At 45.9% G+C, this 15,473-nt stretch overlaps 1 protein-coding gene across 2 annotated transcripts in view; it reads right to left on the bottom strand.

Annotated features, from left to right (window-relative positions):
• PDE8A (phosphodiesterase 8A) overlaps positions 1-15,257 on the bottom strand; it is a 155,448-nt gene extending 140,191 nt beyond the window's left edge. For both annotated transcript variants that reach the window (XM_086711654.1, XM_086711655.1), the window contains exon 1: positions 14,766-15,257. In XM_086711654.1, coding sequence (XP_086567780.1) covers positions 14,766-14,972 — 207 coding nt within the window. In that variant the 5' untranslated portion in view covers positions 14,973-15,257. The remainder of the gene's footprint in view (positions 1-14,765) is intronic.
• Between the last annotated feature and the right edge of the window lie 216 nt (positions 15,258-15,473).

Genomic DNA, 15,473 nt, shown 5'->3' with positions numbered 1-15,473 from the left:
AACCTGAGCATCCATAATGGTGGGTCGGTCAGATCTTCTGTGTCTTCTGATGGGATTCATGGATCACCAATGATGTGTTCTAGCCAAATATACGTAACTTTCATCCATTTTAGGTTCAACTTCCAGTTTACGAGAAATAGAGCAGAAAGAAAGCAAGCTAAATGACACCACAAGGAAACCGGAAGACAAATCCAGAAGTTAGGACAAAGTGGTCAGGTGTCTTTAACAGGTCAGTGTGACAAAAAGTAGGGGGAAGGGAAAAGGACGTGCTAGGTTAAAAGAGATGGAAGGATCTTACCAAGCAGATGCAGTGCAGAGGACATTTCTGAGATCACAGGGGTATCGCTGGAGTCTGTCATGGGTATGAGATAAAACACTACTAAAATGGAAATGTACAGATTGGCTCAAAAAAGGCCATGGCAAAACAATATGTACTTATGGTGGTTCCTCAAAAAGTGAAAAGTAGAATCACCATATGACCTATCAGCTCCACTCCTGGGTGTATATACATTCAAAAGAATGGAAAGCAGGAACTTGAAGAGATCTGTATGACCATGTTCACAGCAGCACTATTTAGGATAACCAAAAGGCAGAAGCAACCGAAGTGTCCGTCAGTGGATGGAAGGATAAACAAAGGGTGGTATAAACACACAGTGGAGTGTTACTCGGCCTTAAAAAATACAATGAAATTCTGAGACAGGCTACAACACGGATGAATCCCCAAGACACATCAAGTGAATTAAGACAATCACAAAAGTACAAATACCCTATGATGCCACCTGTATGAGGTACCTAGAGCAGTCAAAAGTCGAATCATGGCTGCCAGGAACTGGGTTGGGGGGGGGGGGCGGAGAAGGAATGAGGAGTTGGTATCTCAATGGGTATGAGGTTTCAGTTTTGGAAGACGAAAAGGTTTTAGAGACAGGTGGCGACGATGGTCGCACAAGAATGTGGCTGCACTTCACGCCACTGAACTGTACACACGAAAATGATGAAAATGGTAAATTTTATGTTAGAGTACGCTTCGCCATAATTTTGTTTTAAAAAGTACATAGTATATGACCTGATTTCAGTGAAATGAAAATGTGCACATATGAATAGAAAAAGTCTGGAAGGATACATGCTAACATGTTATAATAAATGATCTCTAGGTTGTGAAAACTGCATTTCAGCGTTTGTTAATTTTCTACAACACCTGTACTATGTATTACTTCTGTAACAGAGATGATGCTGTATAAAGCAAACAGAAAAAGCATTCAGAGTGCTACATTTGATTTCATTATATATATATATATATATATATATATATATATATATAATATATAATTTAAAAAAACTACATTCAATAAAAAGGAAAAGGCTGGAGAAAAAGATCTGCAATAAGCATGAGATCAAAACTTAATTCCCAAGCATATTTAAAAAGCTCTTACAAATAAAAATTTTTAAACTCTAAAGCCCAAAGAGAGAAACAGGCAACAGGCTTGAACAAGGAAGCACCAGTTCCGTTGAAGAGGAAGTTCAAGGGTCCAAAACACTCTTGGGAAAAAAAAACAAAACAAAGATGAAAAACAATAAATGAAATAAACTCAAATTAGGGGCACCTGGGTGGCACAGTCGGTTAAGCGTCCGACTTCAGCCAGGTCACGATCTCGCCGTCCGTGAGTTCGAGCCCCGCGTCAGGCTCTGGGCTGATGGCTCAGAGCCTGGAGCCTGTTTCCGATTCTGTGTCTCCCTCTCTCTCTGCCCCTCCCCCGTTCATGCTCTGTCTCTCTCTGTCCCCAAAAAAATAAACGTTGAAAAAAAAAATTAAAAAAAAAAAAAGAAATAAACTCAAATTAAAATACCAATAAAATACCATCTCTCACAATCAGATTGTTGACAGGAAAGCCTAACAAGCACTCTCAGGCGCTCCTGTGATATTAAAATGTGATCACATCTTTCTGGAGGGCAATTTAAGCATATATATCAAGAGCTTGTACAAGTTACAATATTATGAACCACTGATACATGAAACACAGATAAAATCTCAAAAACAGACTGCTGAGTGTTCCCTAAGAGTACATACCTACTAACTAATTCTGTGTGTGTGTTTGTGCCCATGTGTGTTTGTTCCAGAACAGGCAAAGCTAACCTACGTGCGGAAAACAATCAGAAGGGTGCTCGCAGACACTGTGGGGAAAGAGTACATGAGAAGGGGAATGTGGGAACTTTCTGGGGTGATGACAATGTTGTATACCCTGACAGAGGTTCGGATTACACTGATGCATTAGTCAAAATGCAGCAAATGTACAGTAAGTATTTGTGCATTTCACTGCAGTGTGTAAATGTTACCTCAGAAGGAAAAAAAGACTGAACTCTAATGATACGCATGTTGGAGCATTTAAGAGAAAGTGTACTGATGTCTACAATTATTTAAAAAAAAATTTTTTTTTAACATTTATTTACTTTTGGGAAACAGAGACAGAGCATGAACAGGGGAGGGGCAGAGAGAGAGGGAGATGGAATCTGAAGCGAGCTCCAGGCTCCGAGCTGTCAGCACAGAGCCCGACACGGGGCTCGAACTCATCATGAGCCATGAGATCGTGACCTGAGCCGAAGTCGGATGCTTAATCGCCTGAGCCACCCAGGCGCCTCGGTCTGCAATTATTTTAAAATGCATCAAAGAAAAAGGAGATGGATAGAAGGACGGGTAGTTGGATAGATGTGATAAAGCAAGTATAGTAAAATGCTAATGTAAAAATACAAGAGTTAGGTATACGAGTGTCCACCGGAAAACTCCTTCAAGAATGCTGCATATTTGGGGTAGCTGGCTGGCTCAGTCAGTAAAACATGTGGCTCTTGATCTCCAGGTCATGAGTTCAAGCCCCACAATGAATACAGAGAAGAAAGAAAAAGAAAGGAAGGAAGGAAGGAAGGGAGGGAGGGAGGGAGGGAGGGAGGAAGGAAGGAAGGAAGGAAGGAAGGAAGGAAGGAAGGAAGGAAGGAAGGAAGGAAGGAAGGAAGGAATAAAGAAGAAATGTTGTATAGTTGAGATTTTTCATAATATTAAGTGTTAAAAATACTAAAAAATAGCGAACAGCCATGAGGCGGCCTTCTGGAGTATTGGAAATGTTCTATCTCAATCTGTTTGTTATATGCGGCACACGTGGGTAAAATTTTATCAAGCTGTACACTTTAAGATTTTGTACACTTTGCTTACTGCATTTACACCTCAGAAAAGTGTTTTAAATGAACAGCAATCAGAATTAGGACACTGAAGTGTGCATAATTGGGGCACCTGGCAGGCTCAGTCGGTAGATCATCCGACTTTTTTTTATTATTAAAAAAAAATTTTTTAATGTTTATCTATTTGCTTTTGAGGGAAAGAGAGAGAGCACAAACAGAGGAGGGACAGAGAGAGAGGGAGACACAGAATCCGAAGCAGGCTCCAGGCTCTGAGCTGTCAGCACACAGCCCGACGCCGGGCCTGAACCCGTGAACCTCGAGGTCATGACCTAAGCCAAAGTTGGATGTTTAACTGACTGAGCCACCCAGGTGCCCCAGATTATCTGACTCTTGATCTCAGGGTCATGAGTTCAAGCCCCACATTGGGTACAAAGCCTATAATTAATTAATCAATTAATTTTTAAAAATAAAGTACATTTAATTAACGTCCTCAAAAGGATAAGGGAATATGCTGCAACCAAAACACATGAATAAGCAGTAATGAAGGGAACAAAGCATAAATCTTGAAGACAAAGACTGTCTGATCTAAGAGCTCCATGGGGCCAGAGAGCGGGGAGGCCTTGAGGGCTGAGTCAGAGAGCCTCAAGCCCAGGCTCAGCAGCCCTCTGGACTCCCGCACAGAGATGGGAAAAGGAAGCAGAGACACAGAGGACAGATCCAGAAGAGTCTAAAACCCACCATCTGGAGAGAGCTGTAGAAGGAAAGGAGGAAATGCAAGAGGGACATTTGAGGAAATAATAGTTAAATGTTTCCTAGAGCTAAAGAACAAAACTGTTCAAAAACTCATTTTAATCACAGTTACTTAAAGTCATCTACATGGACATAGGAAACACACCACCATTTTCCGAGAAGTATCTCCTGATTGTGCAATTTCAGTGATCCTTGCTCCTTTCCCTATTTTTCAAGTTGTCTGCAACGAACATGACTTTTACAATAAGGAAAGGTAACAGTTTACTTTTATAAAACAAATCCAGAATCAAGAGACAAGAGAGGCTTCTCAAAATCTCCCACCTCTTCGGGCGGCTGGGTGGCTCAGTCGGTTGAGCGTCCGACTTCGGCTGAGGTCATGATCTTGCAGTTCATGGGTTCAAGCCCCGCGTCGGGCTCTGTGCTGACAGCTCAGAGCCTGGAGCCTGCTTCGGATTCTGTGTCTCCCTCTCTCTGCCCCTCCCCCCCTCCCACTCTCTCAAAAATAAATAAAAAATTAAAAAACAAACAGAAACCAACAACAACAAAACCTCCCACATCTCCTTCCTCTGGCTTCTGCCCTGTGCTATCCCAGTGAACCTGCTTCTAAGTGCTCACCACAAACATGGGTACGTTACTTGATCTCTTTACATTTTTGCTTCTTTAGATCTTCAACAGGGACGATAAAATCCCCCCTTCCTGCCTCACAGGAGTTTGGGGAGCATCAAATGAGGTGATATATAAAACTAGCACTAGGTGAGCCACTGAGCGCTATACAAATGGCTACATGTTATCACAACTTCGAAGCTGGTAAACCCTAAAATGAGTCACCCTCCACCGCCAGCACCCCTCACTCCCCAAATCCAATCTGTCCTCTGGCCTACCAGCTTTTCCTTTGCTCATTCCCTCCTTCCCAACCCACTGCATGACATGAATTATACCTGGTCTTATCTTGTGCCCAAACCACAGCCCCAGGCCCTGCCTTCCCTCACCCACCCCTCACAATTCCTCCTAAACCTTCACCTTCATAAAATACGCTTATTTTATAAGGCCCCTGCTGAAAACAAGAAGCCTTTGGGAGTTGTCAAGGTTTGTAGGATGGACTTCACAACCTCTTCACCCTGGCTTTTGGGTCCTCCCTCCCACACATGGTCAAGTTCCTCAAATTCTGCAACAAGCCAACACCTCCCACCCCAGGCAATCCCCCATCCTGTACCTATCTAGGTCCTCCTGGCCTTTCCCAGGCAGAGGGGAAGGGGTTGACCCGGGCTATCTCTGCACCTTTTGACCAATCCAGATCTAGCTCCTGCCAGTTCTCTAAACACCCTCTCCATCCCTCGGGTGCAATCCTCACTTCCGGGTCAGAGGCCTGCCCCCCTTTCCTTATGCCCCGAGGGCAGGGCCTGGCAAAGTCCTCTGACATCCTCTATACTAGGCCCTGGAATTGATCTGCTAATCATTCTAGTACTTAAACTTTCTTTGCCTAACTGGATTTCATAGGAATTATTTCTTCGGTTCTCTTTGTAGCTTTGATATCTATGTGTATATCATATCTTTTTTTTTTTAATGTTTTTTTTTAACGTTTTATTTTTGAGACAGGGAGAGATAGAACATGAACGGGGGGGATGGTCAGAGAGAGAGGGAGACACAGAATCTGAAACAGGCTCCAGGTTCTGAGCAGTCAGCACAGAGCCCTACGCGGGGCTCGAACTCACGGACCATGAGATCGTGACCTGAGCCGAAGTCGGACGCTTAACCGACTGAGCCACCCAGGCACCCCTGTGTATATCATATCTATTCCCACATAAGATACTGTTTAGCTATTATGCTTTAAATAAAAAGCTGTGCTTCATTAATTCTTCTATAACTTCTTCCTCTCAACATTAAGTTTTTGAAATTGACCTATGATGATACCTACAGCTATAAACCATTCATTTTCAAAGCTATAAAATATCTCTTTTTGATATATTTGAGTACCTCACAACTTATTTATCCATTATATTGTTGATGGATATTTAATAAAACATTTGTTATCAGAAGCAATGCTACCATGAACATTCCTGTGCATGTTTCTAGCTCACCTGTGTTAAGTTTCTAGAGTGAGGCTGCTAGGTCACAGGGTCACACAATCAACCGTACCTGGTAATGACAATGGTCTTCCCCAGTGGATGAAATACTTCTACCTACAGCGCTGAAGATTGCCTCAAAATACTGTCAAGCGTTTAAATGTTTGCCAATTCATGGGTGTAAAATGTTATTTCACTGTGGCTTTAATCTGCATTTCCCCAATGGGGTCAAACATCTTTTCATGTGTTTATTAGCCATTTGGTTTCCTCTATAATAACAGGCCTGTTCCTGTCTTTAACCGGTTTTCAACCTGGCTGTCTTTTTCTTAATTGACGTGCAGGAGTTCTGTATATTCTGGGTGCTCATCCTTTATTGGTATTGTGTGTTACAAATTTCTTCTTCCAGACGATGGCTTTCCTTCCTTTTCACTCTCTTTTGATGAGAAGTACTTTAAGGTAGTTGAATTTATCAACCCTTTCCTTTCTGGTACATCGTTTGTGTAAGTTGTTTAATAAACCCTTCCTTACCCAGAGGTCATGAAAGGATTTATATTTCCTTTTAAGAAAAAAGTGTTAAAAACTTCAAAAAGGAAGTTATATAAGTGGTCCATAAGCACATAAAAAGTACTCAAAATTATTAGCCATCGAGGAAATGCAAGTCAAAACCACAATGAGAAACCACCATACATCCACCAGGATGGCTAAAATTAGGAACCTGGTAACACCAAACTGTGGCAAGGATGTGGAGCAACCGAACCTTTACTACCCTTTGTTGGCAGGAGTGTGAAATTGTAGAACCACCTCGGGAAAGGTCAGGCAGCTTCCTAAAAAGCTGAACATACAGCTATCCTATGATCCCGCAATTCTGCTTGGTATTTCCCCAAGAGAAATGAAAGCATATGTCCACAAGATAATTTCTACTAGAATATTCACAGCAGATTTATGCATAATCGCCAAAAATCAGAAACAGCCCTGTTGTTAACCGTCACAAGAGAATGGAGAAGTGGAATGGGATGGAGTCCTACAGCAGAATACGACTCAGCAAGAAAAAGAACAGGCTACTGATGCATGTGACACAGACCAATCACAGAAATACTGGGCTGAGGGCAAGGAGCCTTACACAAAAGAATACATGTTTTAAGATTCTATTCCTATGAAGCCTAGAATAGGCACAAAAAAAAAATTATAATGGCTAAAAATCACATCGATGGCTGCTGGTAGGTGGGGTTAGGAATGGGGTAGGAGCACGACCTGAGAACTCGCTGAGGGCACAGTAGTATTGCGCATCCTGGCAGAAATCTGCATTTAGATGGTGCATACATTTGTCAAACAAAAAGGAAACAAATTTATGGGGCGTGTGGGTGGCTCAATTAAGCGGTTAAACATCAGACTTTGGCTCAGGTCATGAACTCTCAGTTCCTGAGTTCGAACCCTGCATCGGGCTCTGCACTGACAGCGTGAAGCCTGCTTGGGATTCTCTCTCTGCCCCTCCCCGCCCCCACAATTTTTCTCTCTCTCTCAAAATAAATAAACTTAAAAAAAAAAGGAAACAGGGGCGCCTGGGTGGCTCAGTCGGTTAAGCATCTGGCTTCGGCTTAGGTCGTGATCTCACAGTTTGTGAGTTCGAGCCCCGCATCGGCTCTGTGCTGACAGAGCATTTTGGGAGCATCTGGCTGGCTCAGCTGGTTAAGCTTCCAATTCTTGACCTCAGCTCAGGTCTTAATTTCAGAGTGAGTTCGAGCCCTGCATTGGGCTCTGTGCTGGATGTGAAGCCTACTTCAAAACAAAACAAAACAATTAAAAAAAATTTTTTTAAACATTTATATATTTTTGACAGACAGAGACAGAGCATGAGCAGGGGAGGGACTGAGAGAGCGAGACACAGAATTTGAAGCAGGTTCCAGGCTCTGAGCTGTCAGCAGCAAGCCTGACGCGGGGCTCGAACTCACAAGCCATGAGATCATGACCTGAGCCGAAATCGGACGCTTAACCAACTGAGCCATCCGGGGGCCCCACAAACAAACAAATTCTGAACTCTAGTAAGTGACAGGTGTACTGAAGTGTTCAAGGATTAAGTACACTGATATGTGGAACTTTGAAATGCATGCAAAAATAAAACAGATTGCAATGGACATAGGCACAGAAAGATGTGACAAAGCAAATACAGGAAAACATTCACTGCAGCATCTAGGAGGCAGGGAGAAGGGGGTATACATTCTTTCAACTTTGCTGTAGGTTTGAAAATTTTCACCATATCAAAGGACAAAAACATATTTTCAAATGGAAGAGACCGGCTTTAAAAAATAAGATCTATTTGGGGCGCCTGGGTGGCTCAGTCGGTTAGGTGTCCAACGTCGACTCAGGTTATGAGCTCATGGTTTGTGGGTTTGAGCCCCGCATCAGGCTCTGTGCAGACAGCTTGGAGCCTGGAGCTTGCTTTGGATTCTGTGTGTGTATGTGTGTGTGTGTGTGTGTTTCCCCTCCCCTGCTCATGCTGTCTCTCTCTCTCTCTCTCAACAATAAACATTAAAAAAGATTTTTTTAAATAAGACCTATATCAGCAAAGTCTGCCTTTCAGAAAGGTGACTGAAAGAAAAAGATCAATCGTTACATGTGATAGTGCCTTGGAGTTTGCAAAACACTTTTACACCAATTATTTTAAGTGATCCTCACCAAAACCTGGGTATTCTAGCCTCATTTACACTTGAGAAAACTTGGGATCAGAATCTGGCAAATGTCACACAGCAGGTGCCCGACGGAGCTGGACCTAAAAGCGAAGGTCTCAGGCGCTTCTTCCTGGGTTCCTTCAAACACACCTCACTGGGGAGCTGCCATCATCTCCAAAAGGCTGAAGGCCACATGGAAACTGCCCACGTGCCACTAGGAGCTGAAGGGGCTACGGGCGCGGGCAAGAGACACGAGCAGACAGTGAAACAGCGCGACTCAACACCCCAAATCTACTCCAAACCCATTCAGAACAAAAGCACTGGCAGGCCTCACACTGAGCTCTCTGAGGCCATCTTCAAACCTTAGGGACCTCTGTGACATCCTTCCCGTCTGGGTGGACGGACAAGCTGCGTACGGTGCCTAAGACACTGCAACACAAAACTTGTCACAACACTTCTCTGTCAAGACGCTCCGCCACTCTCCTTTCCAGAGCAGAACCACAGGAGAACAGAAGGAGGGGACCCAGGAACATTGCTCAACGCGAACACGGCCAAAATTGAAGGCAAAAGCTTTTAGTAACCACCCCGCACATTAATCACTGGCTGCAGGGTATTTTGGCTTTTTGTTAAAGCACATACAACACACCCCGACACTTTTTGTTAATTTAAACAAGGTGAACTAGACCTGTGGAACGTGAACGAAAGCCCTTTCGGCCTTAGAGACCGGTGTATTATTTATCCAAACATTCACTGAGTGCGCCAACCACTTCGGGAAATGTAATGAAACCAGGACAGAGTCCTTGTCCTCAAGAGGCCTGTAATCCAGCAGGAGGCTCAGGACAGATCTCCCAGGCCTACTTGGCCTACAGGGGAAGATCTAAGAGCAGAGAAAAGAGAGTTCAAGTACAACCAGAGGCTCAAGAAAGATTTCAGCCGGGCCTTGAAGATGCAGACATGCAGAGCTGGGGGTGGGGGGTGTGGTGCTCTGGGCAAAGGCTGATGGGAAGAAATAGCTCCGAGGGGGCTCCTGGCTAAGGAAGGCCACCTGAAGCCTGAGCAGGAGGAAGGGAGGGTGAAAAGGACTCCCTAGGGATGCCTGCCAACTCTTGTCAGAGAGCAAAGAGAACAAATTAGAGGGCCCCACAGATGTCTGACTTCGGGAGTTAGCCAGGGCAGGGCCAAATATGGCTGCGACTCTCACGAGAGCGGGAACCCAAGGGAGGGCTGAGTCAATTTCCCCAGCAAGTCATGACTTAACAAAACCCTGATAATGTGCATTCAGGACTCCTGCTCAAAACCCAGGTGGACCTGTGACACCTGCAGCCTGGCAGAAAGCCAGAGGATGGGAAATGTAACGGAGAGAGGGAGTTAACAGAGAACAGCCCAGGAGCAATGGGTTGGAATCCCTAACTGTATACGCCTAACTGTAAAAGCGTGGGTGAGTTTCCAACCTACAGCGTCTTATCTGCAAACGGGAAACGACACCCGTCATCTCCCAGGATTCCACGGATTACATGAGATAACATCGGTAATACATACATGCAGCACAATGCCCACAACATCAAAAGCATCCAAGGAACGGTGGGTATTGCGTCTATGAGTAGTCTGCACTCCAGGAACTTCCGAGTCCGGGCCTCCTACCACGCTTCACGGTATTGAGAAACCAGGCTGAAGCCACTGACCTTGGACAAGACCAAAGGATTACTCATGTCCTAAGCAACTTCTCCCTCGGCTCTTTGATTTTTAATTAAAAAAAAAAAAAAAATCTGTCCTTTAAGGCATTTTAGGTTATCCTGAGACATCTGCCTCACCCTGTACACTCACATCATGAACCTTCTGGTACAAGGGGAAAAACCAGCATCATGAGCCACTTCACAGGGAGCATCTATGCCAGAAGGGACCCAGGCCTCATCCCAGCCCAACACCAGTCTGGGCTGATAAGAGTTGTGACACTCAAAACATCTATCTTAAGAAACACACTTCAAGTTACAGGGTAATGACAGCGCTAGAACAGTTTAGAATATGCATGCAAAGTACCATATACATAATAAGAGTTCGAGAAAATGTAAAAAGCATTATCTTTATAGCCAGTCCTAGCCAGATAAGATTCTATATACCGAAAGGCTTAAGGACACAATGATGAGAGAAGGGATGGCCCTGAGCCACAGAGATAAATGACAGTTACTCATTCCAGGAACAGAAAGTTAGGTCTCACTCTGTCAACTACACTTTCAGAAGGAAACTTTCAATAATTCCATAATCCACCAAGAATCAGTGACCCCTAATGGGTGGCGGGGGGGGGGGGGAGGGGAGGAGGGGAAATCAGGCAGATCACACAAACAGAAATTTGCTTCAGTTAGGGAAATATAAAAATTTCATTAATGCACTCTGTACATTAAGAGCAGGCGACAAATTTTATTCCATGGCTAAGAAACACCAAGAAACTATTAAACTCTGGATGAGCAGGCTGGTTAGTTTGGCCAGTTTTGAGGAAGAAGGGAAGAAGGGGAAGGTAGTGAAAAATCAGAGAAAATCGGGCGAAGGAAAAGGGAAGGACAGAAGCAGACTAGAGACAGAACGGAGAGTCCGTGTGAGCGGATTCTGAGTGCTGAAGCCAGCAACCCTTGGTGACAGGTTAGTGGAGAGCCACACTACTGTCACCTGTTGTGTACTGCCCGCCCAGCTGCACTAATCCTTAAATCTGTGGAGGGAGATCTACCCTGCTCACCAGCGTGGAAATATATTATTCCCTGGTATAAATGCTCCTAAGGGGCAATAACCAGAAACTTCCATAAAACCAAATCTAAATCCTTCAGCCTCCACTCTAGTTAAAACCGGTTTCTATTTCCTTTATATGGGCTGGGTGCATTTTCCACTTCAATGGCCTGGTTCACACAATTCTTAATTCAACAGATGTCTGTGGAAGGCCCACTACGTAGGGGGCGGGGGGGGGGGGGGCAGCAGTGAACAAAACAGACGTGACTGCCATCCTCACAGAACTGATTAGTGACAAATGGTGGGGGACGAGGAGGGGGGGAGACATGGATCATAGCAGTGCAAGAGGCCGCTTGCAAAAAGGAGGGGGCCTAGGCTCTCCTCTGACACCCTTGCCCCCACACTCAAATCTTTCAAGGTCAACTTAAGTCCTAGCTAAGGAGAGGGCAAACCAAATAAATCCAAAGGCTGACAAGAAAATATGGAAATGTTACAGTTAAAGCTCACGCTGATTAAAAACCAAACGAAACTCTAAGTGTTCAAACTGAAGAGAGCATTCATTATCTGTCACCACATAGACTGTAACTCCCGAAATGAGTAAACAGAACGTTTTTAGTAATACTTAAATAAGTTCATAAAGATGACCCAGCCTAATGTATTCCAAGGCCCTGAAGTACCTTTGGAATCATTAAGAAGCAAATTACATTTACTATGTTTTAATGTTTAGTATATTTCTTGTACTTTGAATATTGGGATCATGTGAGGGATCATGTCCTAACATGTGGCCCAAGACATACCTCAATAAAAAGGCTCTATAACCAAACAAGTTTGGGAACTGCTGACACTCTGAACACCATTTGGCGATTCCCAGAGTATTTTAGGAAATTCAGTTTTCTGACAAATCCTGCATAAACTTAGTCTGAGCCAGTATTGCCCACACTCATTTGGACATGGCTCCTTTTTTTCATTTAATACCTATTAATGGTCAACAAACTGCTCAGGGAACACATGGGGGATACACTACGGTGTAGGGGACGCGCTGCGTAATTAATTTGAAAACGCGATTATCCGTCTCCCGAGCGTTTTGATGAACTGATGTTTCCTATGTAGGCTAGTAAAATACAAAAACTTCCCCAATGAAATTCTTTTTGAAATTCACTAGGTGAGATGTTTACTGCATTTTTAAGACAAAACATTTTTTAATGAACCAAAATTGGATCTTAGTGTTTTAATTATAAAGGAACTTAAATTAATCGTATAACGACTTGAGTTTGCTAAATTACTGGAAGCTTATCTTCTCTAAACACGTAGTTCTAGGTTTCTAGAGTACATTTGATACTTAATTGTAAAAGATTCATCCTGTTAAAAAATAAAACATGCTGATATCTACCTCTGCCCTATTACCTGAAATGCCTAAATACAAATATCTGTAACTGAGATGTGTATCAACACATGTACAGTTTGTGAATAACAAGCATTTCTGTGGTTGTGGTGTTGTTATTTATAATGGGATTCCTCCTCTGGAAATACTAATATTACCTTAAACTGTATACTGGAGGTTTTAGGGAATAAAATTCCAGTGACTAAAAAGCTTCATCATTCAGTTAACCATAAAGAACCAAGTTCGACACATTCATTTAGCACGTACTATATGCAATATATGCATGCCAATGGATTAGGCACTGTAATGATGCACGCTATCTTTCTGGGCCTCAACTCAAGACAGTGGTCTGACAATGGGACAGAATATGTAAGACTCAAATCAGGGGCTCTTCAGACACTGTGGACAGCAGAAGAACATAGCTGCTACCCTGGAGATGCTAACAAGACACACAGGTGAATTTTAGGACACCTACACCACCATAAAAAGGCCAGTAAGACACAGGGCCTCTTTCTACAAGTGCTGGTTTGGTGACCTAAAAGGTCATTATTAGTTAATGCAAGATAACCAATATTAGATGTGGGTCAAAAATGTGAAAGCCCTTGTTAATTCCATATTCAATTTCACTTGTGTAATGCTTTTTTTTAAGCCAATGAGGTAGGCTTAAAGTAGAAGCATCACACGGATATTAAGAGCAGCTTGGATTAACAACCTAAAACCATCTCAGGTGTCTTCAACAATCTGTAGAAGGAATCCCAACTTCTGGTAATCAGAACAAAGTTAGACTTTCACAGAGGGTACTGGAGGGGTGGGGAAATCACTTCAGCTAGGTTACGCAACACTAGAAAAAGACTTTTCAGTTTCGTATAGAAGGAGCGTCGTGGACGACTGCTAGAAATTTAACACAGAAAGTGAACAAACGGTATCAAACTTGGGAGGTCTAGCCATCGCCGGTGAGCAAGAAAATCCAGACAATTCTGCAAATGACTTTTAAAAAGCAGCCGCAACGAGAGGGGAGGATGATCAACACTCTGAGGCCATGCACAGCAGAATTCTTTCTTCTGGTTTAATTAAACATAAATGCATGAATTCCAGCTCTAAAATTTCAAATCCAAGAACTGGAAAGCCGCCGCTGTGTGTCTCCATGAACATCTTTTCCCTTTTTTCCATTATTGTCCCTTTAGAAAAATCTTAACAAACAGTAAAGCCCAGAAACTTTGACAAAACATAAGCCAAGGCGATACACGCCGGAGAAGACACACCATTCTGAAAAACAGTCACAAAATGTCCTAGTAAGACTACTTAATAAAAAATTAACTTTGTTCTGCTGAATGCTTCAAACGTCGCGTGTCTAATAGTATTTTCTCATTACATATGCTTTAAATACACCACGTATGCTAATAACCGTGAACCTCAAATACGTGTGCATTGAAGCAGAGCTGTTGTGGCTTCAGATTACATTTTAATAGTCCCAAAGAAACTGGGAAATTGCAACCGCATGCATGTGCAAAGCTGACGGAGGGGAAAACAAAACAGGGTGGCGGGACCCAGCGCCTCGGCTTCCCAGTGCTAGCCGCCCTTCCCTTAACATCACGAGAACCCAAAGAACAAAGTTCACGCTGATTTAACGTTTCTGGGGCGCGCCACCATATCCCGGGGGTTCCCCGCTCTTGGAAGGAGAATTGACTCGAGCGCCCCGGTCAAGTTCACGGCGGGCCCTGCCAGCTGAGACTTCGGACGGGTCCCGGGAACCGACGCCGCGGCTCGGAGGGCGTCCCGATCGCAACCCTACCGAGAAGGGTCCGAGGACGCGCGGCTCGGTCTGCCCTCGGGACGCTGCCCCGGCCGGCGGGCGCTGGCGCCCGTCAAAGTGACCCAAAGCCCGGCGAGAGGGCACGCGGCCCGGGAGGGCGCCCCGCCCGGCCCCGCCGCGGGAAAGTTGCCGCCCGGCCGGGCCCGACTTTCGCCGCGGACCGCAGCCCCTGAGCCCTCCCCCGCCCCGGCCGCCCGCCCGGCGCCCCTTACCTTCCTGCCGCTGCCGTCGCGAGGCTCGGACTCCGCGAGGCCGGCACCGCGGGCCCCGGGCGAGGCGGTGGTCTTCTGGCCGGGTGGGAGGCGCGGCCCGGCGGGCGGCGGCGGCGCGGCGGCTGCGCCCGGCGCGTCCTCGGCCTCCTTGCCGCCGTGGTACGCCGCCCGGCCCTCGGAAATGTGGATGCTCGGTGCGCAGCCCATGCTGGCGGCGGCGCGGCGGACACGCTGGCGGGCAGCCGCGATCCGGTCAGCAAACGGCCCGCCCGGCGCCTCGGGGCCGCCGCGGGCGCCGTGTCATCGCCGCCTGGGCGGGCGGCGGCGAGCGCGGGTCTCGCGTCAGGAAGTGCGGCCGCCCCTTTTATCGCGGTGCGGGCGCGGCGGCGGCGGCGGCGGCGGCGCTGGGGAGGGGGCGCTGGGGCGGGCGGCGCGCCGCGGCCGCCCCTCCGAACATGCCCTTCCTGAGGCGGGAGCCGCCGGCCGCCTCCCTCACATCGCCGCGCTCGCCTGGCCGCGCCGCGCTTCCGGGGAATTTCGGGGGAGGAGATTTGCGCTCTCCCAACCCGGGAGCGGGCAAGTCCGCGCCGCGCGAGCGACACCGCCCTGGCCGCGGGGCGGCGCGACCCCCGGGGGAGGTGCGCTCCCCGCCGCGCCCGCCGCCGCCTCCCCGGGCCCGCAGCCCGCGCCGCTCCGCCCGCTGGGCCG

Source organism: Puma concolor, chromosome B3 (genome assembly GCF_028749965.1).
Source record: "Puma concolor isolate L17-30 chromosome B3, mPumCon1.1.hap2, whole genome shotgun sequence".
In the NCBI taxonomy this organism is placed as follows: Eukaryota; Metazoa; Chordata; class Mammalia; order Carnivora; family Felidae; genus Puma; species Puma concolor.
Note: the sequence above shows the minus strand (reverse complement) of the source record. Positions and strands in the feature narration are given on the sequence as shown.